The 17009-nt window shown below is 37.1% G+C and overlaps 1 protein-coding gene across 1 annotated transcript in view; it reads left to right on the top strand.

Annotated features, from left to right (window-relative positions):
• LOC149846057 (ATP-dependent 6-phosphofructokinase 5, chloroplastic-like) overlaps window positions 1-16652 on the top strand; it is a 36631-nt gene extending 19979 nt beyond the window's left edge. Inside the window, exons 5-13 of the mRNA XM_089996142.1 lie at window positions 11392-11487; window positions 11601-11702; window positions 11788-11862; window positions 12990-13130; window positions 13271-13387; window positions 13463-13567; window positions 13969-14049; window positions 16063-16191; window positions 16357-16652. Of these exons, the coding sequence (XP_089852268.1) occupies window positions 11392-11487; window positions 11601-11702; window positions 11788-11862; window positions 12990-13130; window positions 13271-13387; window positions 13463-13567; window positions 13969-14049; window positions 16063-16191; window positions 16357-16524 (1014 nt within the window). The 3' untranslated portion in view covers window positions 16525-16652. The remainder of the gene's footprint in view (window positions 1-11391; window positions 11488-11600; window positions 11703-11787; window positions 11863-12989; window positions 13131-13270; window positions 13388-13462; window positions 13568-13968; window positions 14050-16062; window positions 16192-16356) is intronic.
• Window positions 16653-17009: the final 357 nt, after the last annotated feature.

Raw genomic sequence — 17009 nt, 5'->3', positions numbered from 1 at the left:
GGAGCTTGTATGGCTTAGAAGCCTCCTCAATGATATGGGCGTAATCATCTCCACTCCTTCGAAGATGTGTTGTGATAACAAAAGTGTCATTTACATTGCAAGCAATCACACCTTCCATGAGCGGACTAAACACATAGAGATGGACTGCCACTATGTTCGAGATGAATACTTAAAAGGAACCATAGCACTGCCCTACGTCACATCCGAGTACCAGTTGGCGGACTTCTTCACTAAAGCTCTTGCTACTCCTCGTTTCATGTTTCTTCTCAACAAGCTTTCGGTTGTATCCCCGTAAAGCTTGAGGGGGGGTGTTAAAATATACATGTAATCAATATTTATATATATATATATATATATATATAAATATATTCACCCATACCCGATAAGGGGTATTTCTGTAAAATCGCCCAATAGGGGCAGTATAGTCTTTTTCCTTTTTTTACCTTTTCTTTTCTTTTTCCTTTTTCTCTTTTTTCTTTATTTTTTCTTTTTCCTTTTTGTGCATTAAATGCACCTTCATTGGGGGCCCCAACAAGGAGTCGTTGGGCCCCCAACGGTCACAATTGTGACCGTTGGGAGCCCAACGACACCTTGTTGGGTCTCCCAATGGTGCCTTTTCTCTCCTTTCTCTAAACCCTCTCTCACTCCTCTCTTGCCTATAAATAAGTGGGGTCTCCCCCTTTGTAAAGGGTGGCTTCTTCAAGCCCTTTAGTGCATTTATAAGATTTTATGCTTTCTAGCCATTATTGGCTTTTGTGTATGTCCTCTTTTGGACTTGTTCTTTGATTTCTATGTGTGAATGTCCATTGTAGGACATACATTTCTTTTCCGCATATTTCATTACAGGTACGACGACATAATCTTTATTATTAGAACATCGAGTGCCATATAGGCAACCAATGCATTATGCACAAAGGGAATATGAACCCAACTCCAACTAGTTTTTCGAAGCACGGGTTGGTTCCTGTGTGGATAGAGACTATCGTTATGTTTGTTTATATGCATGCAGACATCACTCTTGGCTCCTACGACCTTCATGAGCGCTTCACCCCATTGCGAGTAGATAACCAACTCTGGCACAAATGCGCTTGCAAGTATTATTCTTGTAACAGTAGTTTACAGAGGCATGCATAATCAAGGATCACTTTTGATCGACTGCTCGGGCGTATTTAGTCGCAACGAGCACCGGCCTAACAAGGCGCAATAGCTACTCTGGCAGAATGACCCTTATAAGTACGATGCCCTTGAAAGCGAAAATGGAACGAGCTATTCTGGCAGAGTTTCAACAACGAGGGCATCATTGTGCCATCCATACTAGCTTAGGTGGGTATTTTGCCAGAATGTTTGGCAGCATCTGCCCTATTTAACAGGAAAAACATTGTTCCTTTTTAGCTTAGAGAGCATATTGTCAGAAATTTCGACAGTATCTTTCCTGTTTAACGAGAAAAATGCTACCTTCAATTTTGGATAGATGCTCACCATTGTGTGTACGTTGCATCTTCCATGGTTTATCGAAAACCTAGACCTTAGTTAGGCCTTACACTAGTGACTTTGATGTTTACGTAAATACGGTTTTTGCGCAAATTCGAAACCTTTTCAATAAAGGTTTCTTCGCCGAACAATGTTTTGAACACAACAAAGATTTTGAATCACTTTAAGCGATAGAGATCAGCCACCATTTGTATGCTTATTACAACACAGATATATTTATTAAAAGTAGGAGCCTGTGCACATAACAACGCGATGACAAAGTAAATACTGTAAAGCAAGAGCTTGTGCACATAATATAGGCACGAAGAAACACACAAAAAATCTAAAAAGAGAGCTCTTTTCTAGAGAGAGTAAAAATCTAAAAAGAAGGCTTTTTTCTAGAGAGAGAGAGCAAAACTAGAGAAAGGAGAGAAAAGGGGTAGCGGTTTTCTAAAAAGGAAAGGGGGTCTTATTTATGGAGGTTGGCTGTGGGTCTCATACCAAGAGATAAGTATACCCTTCTTCCTGATTTCTCCCTACCCTTTTCGAATAGGGACGGATATGTCCTCGGTGGGGTCCACCTAGATACTTTCATGAGATATTTATGTGGGGTCTACAAGATATTTTTGTGAGATATTTATGTGAGACCCACAAGATATTTTTGTGAGATATTTATGTGAGGCCCACAAGATATTTTGTGAGATATTTATGTGGGGCCTGCACATTTTCAGGTTTCGCCGATATTTTTTTGCGAAAAAGTGAGTACGTCATTCTCTTTGTCTCGACGAGACAAAGCATATTTTCTCTGAGGAATTATCTCATTTTGCCAAATGAGGGCCATATGGCTCTTTGAATGTTTTGAGTGTATATCCCTGAGGATATATGCATCCTAAGTATAATTGGCTCTGTGAAATCATTTTGTTTCACATTCTAGGTCAATATGATGAAATTACGTAAAAATACCTTGTATTTCTATTCAGAAGTTTACTGAAAAATTATGGATCTTACAATTTTAGCCTATGAGCAACTGAACTTAATCCATCTTATATAGGAGAGCCTTTCTTCCATGTACTCTACGGTCCAAATGCCTAATCTTCTCTAATAGACCTGTACAATTTCCAATCTAGAATATCATCACTCCTCTAATTGAGCTGCAGCAGAAAATCATGGAAAATCTTCTCAATTTGCTCCAGTCAACAACCATCAAAAGCATGAGAGATTGACCCTAGTAAAAGTTCAGATTTCAAATATATGATAGGAGACAACTTAAGCCTGCCACAAATTAATAATAGATTTAGATATTTGGTGAAAGAGATGTTTACCACTTCATTTTTTTAACAATGGACAAATTACATATGGAATCCACTATTTTCTTTGTGAGATTCATGAGGTGACCCTTATGGTTGTACATATGTGCAAGCCTTTTTTCCTTTTAGTGGGTAAATACTCAATTCTTTTCAAGGCTGCATCTTTTAATCACTAAGTGAAAAGAGTTAGATGGTTCTTATGTATCACTTATATCACACACCTGTGTGAGAAGTTGTCTCATAACATAAGCCTGTAGTCCGGGGAAATATTTCTAATGAGCATACGGCTGGATCAAACAGGCATAGTAACCTGTGAAATTCTCCTTTCAGGTTGAATGGCTCAATTCAGCTTTTAATCTTTTTATGATTGCTGTCTCTTCAATTTTGGAGCAAATTCAGCCGTCATCTAATCATTTTAAAGGACGGACCCTTATTAGATGTCAAAATGCTCAAGAGAAGCATTACAATAAAGGGGACTAGAAGTTCCTTAAATAGACAAGAGGGAGAGGGCAAAGGAGAGCCCATAATAGTTGTTGAGGAGCTCCCAACAGCTAGAATTATGGTTGTTGGGAGGCCCCAACAACTATATAGGCTAATGACATAAATGCTCTTATAAAAAGAGTAAAGGACAAAAAAAGAGAAAAGTAAAAAAAATGAAAATAACCATTCTGCCCATAATGGGCAGGGCCTATTACACATGTAAAATGACAAATATGCTCCTAGAAGGCATTACTTATTACAAAAGAATAAATACACACACACACACATATATATATATATATATATATATAATATGTGGCTATGCACATATATATTAAACACTCCCTCAAACTGACCATGAGATCACCAAAAGTTTGCCAAATAGAAAAGAAAAGCTAGGTGCTGGCAATGCTTTGGTGAAGAAGTTCTCGAGTTGATATTCAGATGTTAAATAGGGAAGCTCAATAGTGCCTCTGAGAAACTCTTTGTGAACTTAATGACAATCCATCTCAATGTGCTTTATGCACTCATGAAATGTATGATTGCTAGCGATATACATAGTGCTCTTGTTATCACAACACATCTTCGATGGAGTAAAGATGATTACACCCATGTCCTTTAAAAGACTTTTTAGCCAAACAATTTCTATAGTAGTTGCCATTGCACGGTATTCAACTTCGATGGAAGAGAGCAATGCCTTTTGTTGCTTCTTGCACCTCCAAGAAATAAGAGAATCGCCAAAAAAATACAATAACATGTAGAAATACGATCATTACGATTGTTTCCCCAATCTGAATCAGTATAATCAATCAAATTTAAACTAGAAGAAGAGGTAATGAATAATCCTTTAGTTAGAGTGCCCTTGATGTATAAGATGATTTGTATGACTGCACTCATATGAACAGAAGTGGGTGCATGATGAAACTGACTGATGTTGTGTATTATATGTGCTATGTAAGGTCAAATAATAGACAAGTGAGGAATCCAATCAGTTGTTTATACCACGTTGGATCGTCTAGAGGAATCCCATAATTAGCTCTTAATTTAATATTGATTACTTCAGGTGTGTCAACAATCTTTTTATTTGACAATCCTGAGCTAGCAACAATCTTGGATGCCAATTACATTTGAGATAAAACATACCAAGGAAGAGAATATGCAACTTCGATACCTAGGAAATACCTTATAAAACAAAGGTCAAACATATCAAAATTATTTTTAAGAATATTTTTTATATCTTCAATTTCTTTTGTATCACTACCAATAATATTCATATAATCTACATATAAATAATGATGTTTGTCCCTTCAGTATTGATAAAAAGAGCAATGTCAATGTCAGTGTAACAAGAAATAAAACCAAGATTAATCATAACTTTACTAAAACGGTCATACCAGGCTTTAGGAGCCTACTTAAGACCAAAGACCATACAAGGCTTTTGTAAGCTGAAGAACTTTACCTTCTCTAATGTCTAGCCCAGAGTTACCAGTCAAGGAAGCGGGAGCGAGAAGCGAGGCACTTTAAAAAATTTAGGAAGCGGGAAAGCATGGGACCACTTAGAAGAAAATTACGAACCGTCTCGGAAGCGACCTAGGAAGCAAACCGGAAGCGAACCGGAAGCGAAAAAAAATGAAAAAATGGGGAAGCAAGGGGGAAGCGCGCTTCCATAAAAGGGAAGTGCGCTTCCATAAAAGGGGGACACTTCCCCATGAGTTTCGGAAGCACGACATTTCGTGCTTTCAAAGCGCGCTTCCCCTTTTACCTAGGCGCTTCCGGTAACTTTGGTCTAGCCTGGGTGGAGGATCCATGTACACTTTTTCATTAAGATCTCCATTAAAAAATACATTTTTAACATTTAATTGGTCACTGCCGGTCCCAAGCCCGGATAAAGGAGGAGGGTTGCGGTAGGCCTATGACAGCCAGCATAAAAACTTAGTCATACCCTATGAATATGAACCAATATGAGAATTTTGTTGGGGCGTTCCCTACTAAGCGACGCGCTGTACTCTATAGGCCTGGATGCAGCGATAAATGGGCAAGGGTTGCTAGGTCGTCGCCCGGAAGCGACGCGTCACACCGGCGCCCGGGTGTGGTGTCAAATAGGCAAGGGTTCCCTCACTTTGTTGGACGACGGGTGGGGGTAAAGAAGTTAGTCCAAGACCATAAAATTAGGTTAGCCACTTGGAACATAGGGTCTTTAACTGGTAAGTTGGTAGAGTTAGTAGATGTTATGTGTAGGAGAAAGATTGATATTTTATGTCTACAAGCGACCAAATGGGTAGGTGAGAAAGCAAAAGTGATAGAACCTTGGGGATATAAGATTTGGTATACAGGAATAAATAGGAATAGGAATGGAGTAGGGATTGTTATGAGTCGTGAGTTTATAGATAATGTAGTTGAGGTCCGTAGGAAGGGTGATAGGATTTTACTTATTAAATTAGTATTAGGTACGGATATTATTAATATTATTAGTGTTTATGCACCTCAAGTAGGTTTAGATGATTCCACTAAGCGTCAATTTTGGGAAGATTTAGATGGAGTAGTGCAAGGGATATCTTATGGAGAAAGGCTTTTCATCGGCGGTGACCTTAATGGGCATGTAGGCATTAGTAGGGATGGATTTGAGAGTATCCATGGAGGCTATGGTATAGGAGAAAGAAACGATAGTGGAGAAAGGATTTTAGATTTTGGTTTGTCCTATGATATGATCTTAGCAAACACTTGGTTTAGGAAGAGGGAGTCTCACCTAGTAACATTTAAAAGAGGGGTTAATACGAGTCAGATAGATTTTTTCCTACTTAGAAAGAGAGATAGGGGTTGTTGCATCGATTGTAAGGTTATACCGGGAGAAAGTGTAGCTACACAACATAGAGTCTTAATTTTAGATCTTAGAATTAGACAATGCCGCAAAAAGGATAAACATAGGATAGATCCTAGAATTAAGTGGTGGGCACTGAAAGGAGCTAAACAAGGAATGTTTGTAGAGCGGGTAGTTAAGGAAGTTGATTGGTGTCTCGAGGAGGATTCAGAATCTATGTGGAATAAGATAGCGGGTGGCATGCGAAAGGTGGCTAAGGAGGTATTGGGTGAGTCTAAAGGCGGTGCACCGCTAGGTAAGGATACATCGTGGTGGAACGAGGATGTCAAATTAGCTATTAAGGTTAAAAGAGAGTGTTATAGAAATCTAAGTAAAAGTCGTGATAATGAGAATTTGGAGAAGTATATGATAGCAAAGAAGGAAGCTAAAAAAGTAGTTCGGAACGCGAGGGATAAGGTATATAAGGAGGTTTATGACAAGTTGGATACCAAAGAGGGTGAGAAGGATATTTATAGGATTGCAAATATGAGAGATATGAAATCGAGGGATCTGGGTATGGTTAGATGTATCAAAGATGAAACACAAAGGGTTTTAGTCAAAGATGAGGAGATTAAGGAGAGATGGAAAGATTATTTTGTTAAGCTATTTAATGAAAGTCTTGCTCAGGATCTTGGAGACTTTTCCATTCCTTTTCATGAGATGAATCGTGACTTCATGCGCAAGATTCAAAAGAAAGAAATTGTAGAGGCTTTGAAGAAAATGAAATCAAGAAGGGCAGTTGGCCCAGATGGTATACCTATCGAGGCTTGGAAATGCTTGGGAGATAAATGTTTAGAATGGTTGACAAATCTTTTTAACAAGATTTGGCGGACAAATAAGATGCCTAATGAGTGGAGGAAGAGTACTTTGGTGCCTTTATATAAGAATAAGGGTGATATACAAGATTGCACAAACTATAGTGGTATAAAACTCATGAGTCATACTATGAAACTTTGGGAGAGGGTGATTGAGTTTAGGTTGAGGAAGATTGTCATGATATCGGAGAATCAATTTGGTTTTATGCCTGAAAGATCTACTATGGAAGCTATACATCTTCTTAGACAACTTATTGAGAGAAATAGAGAGAGGAACAAAGATTTGTATATGGTTTTTATTGATTTGGAGAAGGCTTACGATAGAGTACCTAGGGACGTTCTCTGGTGGACAATGATGAAGAAAGGTGTTTCTCTCAAGTACATTAGTATAATTAAAGATATGTATGAAGGAGTAGTAACCAATGTCCGCACTTGTGGAGGGGTGACAACCAATTTTCCTATAACGGTTGGGTTACATGAAGGATCTGCTTTAAGCCCTTTCCTATTTGCAATAGTGATGGATGAGCTTACGAGATCAATTCAAGAAAATGTGTCGTGGTGTATGTTGTTTGCTGATGATATTGTTTTGATTGATGAGTCTAGAGATGGGGTTAATGCTAAGTTAGAATTATTGAGACAGACATTGGAAGCAAGAGGTTTTAAGTTGAGTAAGAGTAAGACAGAATACATGGAATGTCAATTTAGTAAGCAACGAAATAGAGATGGGAGTGTAGTGAAGCTTGGTGAGCAAGAAATACCGGTGGATGATTCTTTCAAATATTTGGGATCTATCATTCAAAAGTATGGAGAAATTGATGGAGATGTAAATCATAGGATAAAGGTTGGGTGGATGAAATGGAAAAGTGCAACTGGAGTATTGTGCGATCGTAGAATGCCATTGCGGTTGAAGGGAAAGTTTTATAGGACGACTATTAGGCCCGCTTTACTATATGGTACGGAATGTTGGGCTGCCAAGAGACATCATATTCAAAAAATGAGTGTAGCTGAGATGCGTATGCTGAGATGGATGTGTGGGAATACAATAAAAGATAAGATTCGGAACGAGGAGATACGTAAGAAGGTAGGCGTTGCACCCATTGAAAATAAGATGAGAGAGAATCGTTTACGATGGTTTGGACATATTCGACGAAGGCCTAATGATGCTCCAGTTAGAAGGATGGAGAAATGGGAAAATATATTAGTTAAAAGAGGTCGGGGTAGGCCTAGGAAGACATGGATGGAGGTGATAGGAAAGGATATGAATGCTTTGAACCTCACCGAGGACATGGCATTGGATAGAAATAAATGGAGGAGAAGGATTCATGTGGAAGACCCACAATGATTTTCTTTGTTGGTTCATATCGCCGACCCCAATTGTTTTGGGATGAAGGCGTAGTTGTTGTTTGTTTGTTTGTTAACATTTAATTGGTCAATTGGTCATTTCTTAATCGAGACTACTGCTACGAAGGCCCTAACACTTGTCATTCTAGCTACAGGTGCAAAAGTTTCTTCATAGTCAATACCGTATTCTTGAGTATACCCTTTAACTACTAACCTAGCTTTGTATCATTCTAATGTTTCATCACTCTTGGTTTTAACTTTGAATATCCATCAACATCCTATGATTTTCTTTTCTATAAGAAGACTTATTATTTCCCAAGTTTTGGCTCTATGGAGGGTGCTTAATTCAATTTTCATCGCTTCTACCGAGTGAGGATAATCTTTGGCTTCTTTGAGTGCAGATGGTTCATAGACGGCATGAATAGCTAGTAGACAGGCTCTATATTTAGAAGAGAATGACTTGTACAATACAAATCTACTAAGTGTTTTGGATATACAATCAGACCTCTTAATGCATGTCTCATTTATAGATTGATTTTGCATATACTTATCAAGTTCACATAGGTGTTCCTCGTTGTTTCTTTGGGAATAGACTTTAATCTCATGAACATCATTGGTTTTGTTAACATCATTATCATTACCAACAATGTCCAAAAAACAAAAATATCATTATGATCATTGTCATTAGTACTAGGTTCATTAATGATGCAAGCAATATCACTCTCACATACTTCATCAATGCTTGATGATGCATTTACTTAGGCAATGAATCAAATAAGAAAGAATAATCATTATCTTTCTTAATTATTTCTTTCTCAAAACCATTGTCATTTTCAAGGAAAGTCACATTTCTCAAAATATATAGTTTCTCACTTTTAAAATCAAAACATCTATAACCTTTTTGTTGTTTCCCATAACAAATAAATACATATTCAATGGCCTTTGGTGACAACTTTGCTCTGATACCATGTAATGAAATAGCACACGTACACAAGTCCACTAAGGGACATGCACAAGTCACTAAGGGCTAGAGAGCAACACTCTAGAGCACACACAAGCCACTAAAGATCTACACTCACAAAGTATAAAAATATAATTTTATTAGATGTCAAAATGCTCAAGAGAAGCATTACAATAAAGGGGACTAGAAGTCCCTTAAATAGACAAGAGGGAGAGGGAAAAGGAGAGCCCATAGTAGTTGTTGGGGAGCTCCCAACGGCTAGAATTATAGCTGTTGGGAGGCCCCAACAGCTAGAAATATAGTTGTTGGAAGGCTCCAACAACTATATGGGCTAATGACATAAATGCTCTTATGAAAAGAGTAAAGGACAAAAAAAGAAAAAAAGAAAAGAAAATGAAAATAACCAATCTGCCCCTAATGGGCAGGGCCTATTACACATGTAAAGTGACAAATATGCCCCTAGAAGGCATTACTTATTACAAAAGAATAAATACACATATATGTATAAAATATGTGACCATGCACATATATATTTAACATAATCAAACAAGTCCAAAGTTTATTGGATTCTCACCTCCACAATGTTTTATGCCTTATTATTTTTAGTTCAAAAAAGGCATAGATTTATTGAATGTAGCCAAAAGGCATGACTAGAAGAAATTTTTGTGCACGTCAGACCACTTATCCTTACTGTTCTCAAGTAGGCGTGGGCATCGGGCCAGCCCAGGCCCGTTTAGAGCTCAGCCCGTTTGGGCTTTAAGTGTGGTCTGTCCCAGAGATGGCCTGACCCATTTACTAACTGGCCGAGCTTTGGCCCGGTTCTTAACATAATCGGGTTTGAAAAGCAGCCCATGCCCGGCCCGACCGAAACCCAACTAATTAGGTAAATAGTAAATAGTTAACAAGTTCCCATGTACCCAACTAATTATCTTTCTAGTTTTCATAAAATCAATGCAAATAATTAGGTAAATAATAATAGTTACCAAGTTACTATGCAATTAATTATTATTTTTAAAATTTATATTATTAAAAATTAATAAATAGATCAGGCCCATCAAACCAACCCGAACCCGGTCCACGTATATAACGGGTCGGGTTTTGGCCCGGTAGCTAATGGGTCCGGAACTAAAAATCTTGACCCAAACCCGGCCCATGGCAGGCCGGGTCGGCTTGGCCCATCGGGCCGCCCAGCCCATTGCCCACCCTTAGTCTCAATTGCTAAGTTATCTTCCTCAATTTTTTGTGTTGCGGCTAGAGTTCCATTGGTAGAATAGAGTGGGAGGATTCACATTGTAACAACCCAGCATGTTCAAAACAGTTTATGTCAAAGACAAATGTTCGTGCTGAATTTCACATTCCCATAATTTTGTGCGCCCATCTTGAATTGGAGCAAGCAGGGTCACAAGGCCGTGATGTAGTATTTATGCTTTGATAGAAACTATCCAATGATAAATCTGGCCCTGCCTACTTGTGCTTCTCTATGCGAAATTTGGTTGTGTACTCGTCCTACTACGTGTTTCACCTCCTTGCTTTGATTTTTTATCCAGAAAATGAGCATAGATCTTTCAGTGACCACATAGTAGGTCTGTCTCATATTATCTAGTGTAGAATATGGTTTGAAATACCTCTGTATCTGTTGCTAATCATAAGCATTCAGAGTAAATTTGAAAGAGGGTGGGCGCTTATAAACATATTGCACCACAAGTAAATAAATATATGCAAATACAAATCAAGAAATTGTGTATAAAACACAAAAAGGTTATGCTCAAATAAACAAAATTTCCAGTTGAGCTTGTGAATGATGTGCAAGTGACATTGATTGGACAGACGTTTCCAGATCATCTCTATTTGTGCCCTGGCCATGTGTTGGAGATGGACACAATCCTATTTCCTGTTTTACCTCTGGAAAAATGGTTCTGAGTTCTGGACTACTAAGGTTTGAAGCTATTAGTAACCAATAATCTGCCCTTTAAGCTTGAAATCATTATCATTATAGAGATCTCTTTCAGACTAAAAACCATATTAAAGTTAAATATCTTCATCAATTATCTGGTTCAGTACATTTATTCACAGCTCCTATGATTTTCCATATGATGATCTGTTCTTTGTCAACTCAAGAGTTTATTTATGATATTGTTCTAATTGTGTGTGAAACTACAGATAGTTATCACACTTGAAATATATGGAGTGAAGAAGATTGTAGGAATCCCATTTGGATATCGGGGATTTCTTGACAAAGACATATCCAATATACCTGTAAGTTTTCTTGGGGCCATCTGGACCAATTCATACTGTGATAATTCAGATGTTTTGTTCTGAAAGTATTTGTACTGATTTTCCATGTACTATACTATTCGTTTCTTTCCCAGCTCTCACGTAAAGTTGTTCAAAATATTCACCTTGGTGGTGGAAGTATATTAGGAGTTTCTCGTGGGGGTCCTCTTGTTAGTGAGATTGTAGACAGCATGCAGGTGAAGTAAAAGCAGTCATTGTTAGTTGGAGAGATTAATACTTCTTCATGAAATCATTCTAATTGTCATCATATTCTAATATCAGGAAAGAGGGATAAACATGCTGTTTGTGCTAGGTGGAAATGGTACACATGCTGGAGCAAATGAAATACACAAAGAGGTTGTTGAATCACCTGATTTCTCAGTTTAGCAATTTCTGATTTATGATAGCCCTTCATTTTTGCTGCTATTGTTTTCATTTTATCTAATATGATTTCATTTACAATGTTTTTCTATATTTTATACTTTTTGTGAAAAGACCATCTATTTCAGGAAATGTTTGGAATAGCATACTAGGTGGCACTGTGATGTTCAAATGGTATTAATCAGTCTTTAAGGCCCTCTTTAATGATTTGGAGGTGTTTTGAGTGAATAAAATTGGTGGAATAGAAGAAAAAATAAAATAGAAGAAAGAGGAACATCAAGAATGATTGAACTCAGAGCCTCTCGTTTGACCCATCTTTTCCACTAAACATGAAGTGCACACAGAAAAGTTGATGCAAGTAGCTCTATCTACTACTATCACATAGACAAAGCGTTATCGGTCAAAACCTTTGACCTTAGTCAATCCTACTTAAATAGGCGTAACCTTCATACCAAGTTTTTGTAACATTTTTTTTGACTTAGTTGAGTACATCACTTTGTTTTCTATTAACCTATTAGGAAATTACTAAAAGTAACAAATTATGTAATTTCCTAGATATTAAACATACCTGGCTACAAAAGGCAATTTGTAGCTAAAAGTGTGCATACTGGTTTTCCTTGGAGCCTAGGGGAGGGTGACTAAAAAGAAAATATTGTATTTGATAAAAAATGTTGACATGTTTAGTAATCATTTTCTACTTTAGATTTTCAAATATTTCTAGTGATTTTAAATTTTATTTATAAATTAGTTTATTTATTTTGGTCTCCTGCCAATAGGGGGTCTGACAGTTGATATCAAAGTAATCCCTTGAACCCCATCAAAATTTCCTGATGTTCATTCTTAGAAATATCATGTTTATGCAGGGCTGAAACCCTAGCGGGATGAAATATCAAAATGCATGTAATCCAATTGGTACATACAAAGAAGCCCTTATGTTTGTTTTTCTTAAACCTGTTTCTTCTTAGCTTTTACTTTGTCATATAAGAGTACAATTCTTTCAGGAAAATGACCTGTTCTCTGTGATAGTTGTTTTTGTATTCTCAATGGGTGAATTGTTTAAAAAAATTAATCATACCATATTAAGAAGGTTTTATTTCATGCAGTGCCGGAGGAGACGCATGAAAGTAGTTGTTGTTGGCGTTCCAAAAACCATTGACAATGATATTCTATTGATGGACAAGACATTTGGTTTTGACACTGCCGTAGAAGAGGCTCAGAGAGCAATAAACTCTGCCTACATCGAGGTATATGGTGGAGAAGCAGAAACTGCTAATCAATCACTTTTGAACCATATTGTCATTCTTTTGGAAGTTGAATTACACGATTTGATGCATAACTAATTTCATGATCCTTCTTGGTTGTTTTTTTATTTTTCTTATGACAGGCTCATAGTGCTTACCATGGTATTGGGATTGTAAAATTGATGGGAAGGAGCAGTGGTTTTATAGCAATGCATGCATCGCTAGCCAGTGGACAAATTGACATTTGTTTAATCCCAGAGGTAGAATGTAATTCTAGATGTGCTCTTATGATGTTATGGTGGTATACATGACTAAGCAATTCTTTCTTTATGAAGTTGCCATTTGAGTTGGATGGTCCACATGGTGTTTTGAGGCATCTAAGGCATCTTATCGAGACAAAGGGATCAGCTATGGTATGTGTAGCTGAGGGAGCTGGCCAAGTGAGTATATATCCCCTGTTCTTGAATGCAAGAACTGTCAAATATAATATTTTCCGAAGTTATGACTAGTAATTATTTTTGTCCTATTACTAGCCTTTTTTTGCACTATACTTGTTAAAGGTAAATATATTACGGGCACATAATTCATTCTATGTACATTTAGACCTAGTTCATCACAATCAGGATTTCCAAAGCTGACTGCATATAGATGGGTCAAGGCATGATGGTTTTTGTGATAGCCATATAGTTACAGTTGCTTCATTCCATTCAGGTATATAACTTTAGTCAAACATCCTGCATATGTCCATTCACCTTTTCTATAATTGCATCTTTCAATTTTGAAAGCTACTTAATGATGCTTAGAAGCTAGGAATTTAGCATGGGTATGATTATTTCTGCAGACATTGCTGGAAAAGACTAATGCCACAGATGCATCTGGGAATATTGTGCTTGGAGATATTGGTGTTCACATTCAACAACAGGTATCAGAGTTTATCCTCTGGATGGAAGTTTACGCTTGCAACTTTAGTAATGCAGAGCACTTTTCTGACTTGTTTGGGTAAAATTATTTTTAGATTGAAAACAGGACTTTTGAAGGTCACTATCAAGGCAAAAAGTTAACAAAGGAACCTCTATTTATTCTTGCTTATTGCTTCCATAGACTTTTAAAGTTTAGTTGGCAAATCCGGCAAATCGACTCGGGAATTGCCCGAGTCGACCCAGATCGGACCCCAACTGGGTCACGATTCAGGACTGCCGATCCAACCCATTAAATAAAAATTTTTATCATGTATTTTATTATTTAATGAATAATTCTTATATAAAGTCACTTGTTATGAAGAATCTAATATTGTTCAATGAAAAAGTTAATAATCATATATAATTATATGTTTTTGTAACTTAGCTATTGACATATTAGCTTAAAGTTTAGTTATTTTCATGTCTTACTTATGTGCTTACACTATAAAATATAGACTCGGTGACTCGTCCGAGTCACCGAGTCAACCCGCTGACTCAGTGACCCAGTAGGGGTCAGTCCTGAGTTTGCCAACTATGTTTTAAACTTTTTAATCTTAGATAATAAATAGACTTTTATTGGACATGTTGAGAATATGTTTCACGTTAGATGACCATCTGAGACAGAAATTTGTTGCCAGGCCTTCTTTAATTGTTGATGTTGCTTGAGCAAGTATGGAGGTGCACTTCTTGGGATGGTTAAATATTTCATAGTCAGTTGGAAGAATACCTTCATGATATATATATATATATATATATATATATATATATATATATATGTATATATATAGATAGATAGATAGAGAGAGAGAGAGAGAGATGATGATTTAGTATATTTCTTCATTATGTTTATTCCATAGTCACAAATATAGGCGATATTTTGAAAATATAGTGATAATATCACTATAAATTTATAAAATGCTATTAAAGGCAAAATATCATGATATTTTGAAAATATCAGAAGTTTATATATATATCGTGATTTATCAACTAAACCTATATTATCACGAGAAATTGCCTTGACGAGATGTAGCCGAGACTGACATTTGTGACTGGCTTATCCTATCATTATATAAACTATTAATTTCTTCTTTTATCTTCAAGAATGATTCTTATGATTTATTAGCTATAGTCAAGCCTTTGAAAATTGTGGGTAGAACACATCAAACATATTTTAGGATGCAATCAAGCTAATAGGGATTCAGCTTTATATATGCATACTCATGTGTGCGTGCGTGTATACATGCATATGCACACGTGTGTGCATTTTCTATTTGTTAATAACCTTAGAATATTTCTGCTGCTTTGGTAATACTTGACCACATGCTTCACTATAATTTTGAGCAAGATTATGGTCATTGGAATATTAGGCCAAATTAAGTTACAACAAGAAGGGTACGCTGCTTGATCTTAGGCAAACTGCTAAATTTTGTTCTACCATGTTGTGGGATCGATAAAACGTAGTTCAACCAGTGAACTTTGTTGTCCAGAAACCTCGGTTATGAGTTGCGTTATTCACGGACATGCAAGGAGTTTTGCTTTTTTTGATGCTACGGGAGACTGGTTTGGATAATTTCTCAAGATGATGTTCATATATAGTTCGTTCAGCAATAACCAGGGGAGTTGGATTTTCGTGTCTTTAGATGCTAAATCTTTTCATGCTTTTAGCATAAATACTATGTCTAGTGAAAACAGAGTCCTATGCTGTGCGCAAGTCCAGCATGACTACCTGACCCGCCTCGTGGACGTGGACCGTATAGAACCTCCGAATCATTGGGTAAATTAAGTTTAAAAATCAGGCTTCAAGCTCTTGGGTAAATTAAGTTTGAAAATCAGACTTCAAGCTCTTGGGTAAATTAAGTTTGAAAATCAGACTTCAAGCTCTTGATGTTGGAAGGATATATTCTGTTTTCTAGGACTTGTGACATTTTTTTTTTTTTGCTCAAGCTGCTGATAGGCGTCAAATGTTTCTGTTGCAGACCAAGAGATATTTCAAGCAAATTGGCGTCCCTGTTGATGTGAAATATATAGACCCAACATATATGATCCGAGCTTGCCGTGCAAATGCATCGGATGGAATTCTCTGCACCGTTCTGGGGCAAAATGCGGTAAGAAACCATTCTATTTTAATGGGTGTATATGTCATTTTTCTAATTGGTTTCATAATCTGAGCGACCAGACCTGAGCAAGGTCCTGAAGAGGAGTGATACGTCTACGGACAATTGTTTTTTTTTTTTTAAATCTGATATGATTACACGCCTGTTGCGGAGCAGGTTCACGGTGCATTTGCAGGGTACAGTGGCATCACAGTTGGAATATGCAACACACACTACGTCTACCTTCCCATTCCTGAAGTTATTTCTTATCCAAAGAGTGTTGATCCCAACAGCCGTATGTGGCACCGGTGTTTGACATCTACAGGCCAGCCAGATTTTATATGAGGAGGGTAGTCACTAAATCATCATCTTTAGTTGGGAGAGCTCCAGATGAGCTTCAAGTCCTCTCAGACAAGGGATTCTGAATGAAGAATCACATTAGATTTCCCATCCTCGGAAAAGAAATAATACAACCAAACGGCTACGGCTACGGCTACGGAACACCATTCTTGTGTAATTTTACATTAAGAACAGTATATAAGTGGACACGACACATGAATAAATTTGAGTATCCTGTGACACACAAGAAAGTTCCAACATAAAAATGTGTATGTTAACCCCATTTGACATTCGTCTGAATGTCTGTTTAAAAAATCAATTTATAAAATAAAATAGAAATTTTTAAAAATATTGAATAAAGAAAATGCCGAAAGATTTCATTTGATTTCTAAAATTCTCGCATGATGCTTAACAATCATGTACGGGATAGGAATTGACACCACAGCAGAGTCGACAAATTGGATGTAGACCACCTTAAGCGAGATGGAAAT

Source organism: Nuphar pumila, chromosome 2 (assembly GCF_984573655.1).
Source record: "Nuphar pumila chromosome 2, dmNupPumi1.hap1.1, whole genome shotgun sequence".
Lineage (NCBI taxonomy): Eukaryota > Viridiplantae > Streptophyta > Magnoliopsida > Nymphaeales > Nymphaeaceae > Nuphar > Nuphar pumila.
The sequence above is the reverse complement of the archived record's forward strand: the minus strand, read 5'-3'. Positions and strand labels throughout refer to the sequence as shown.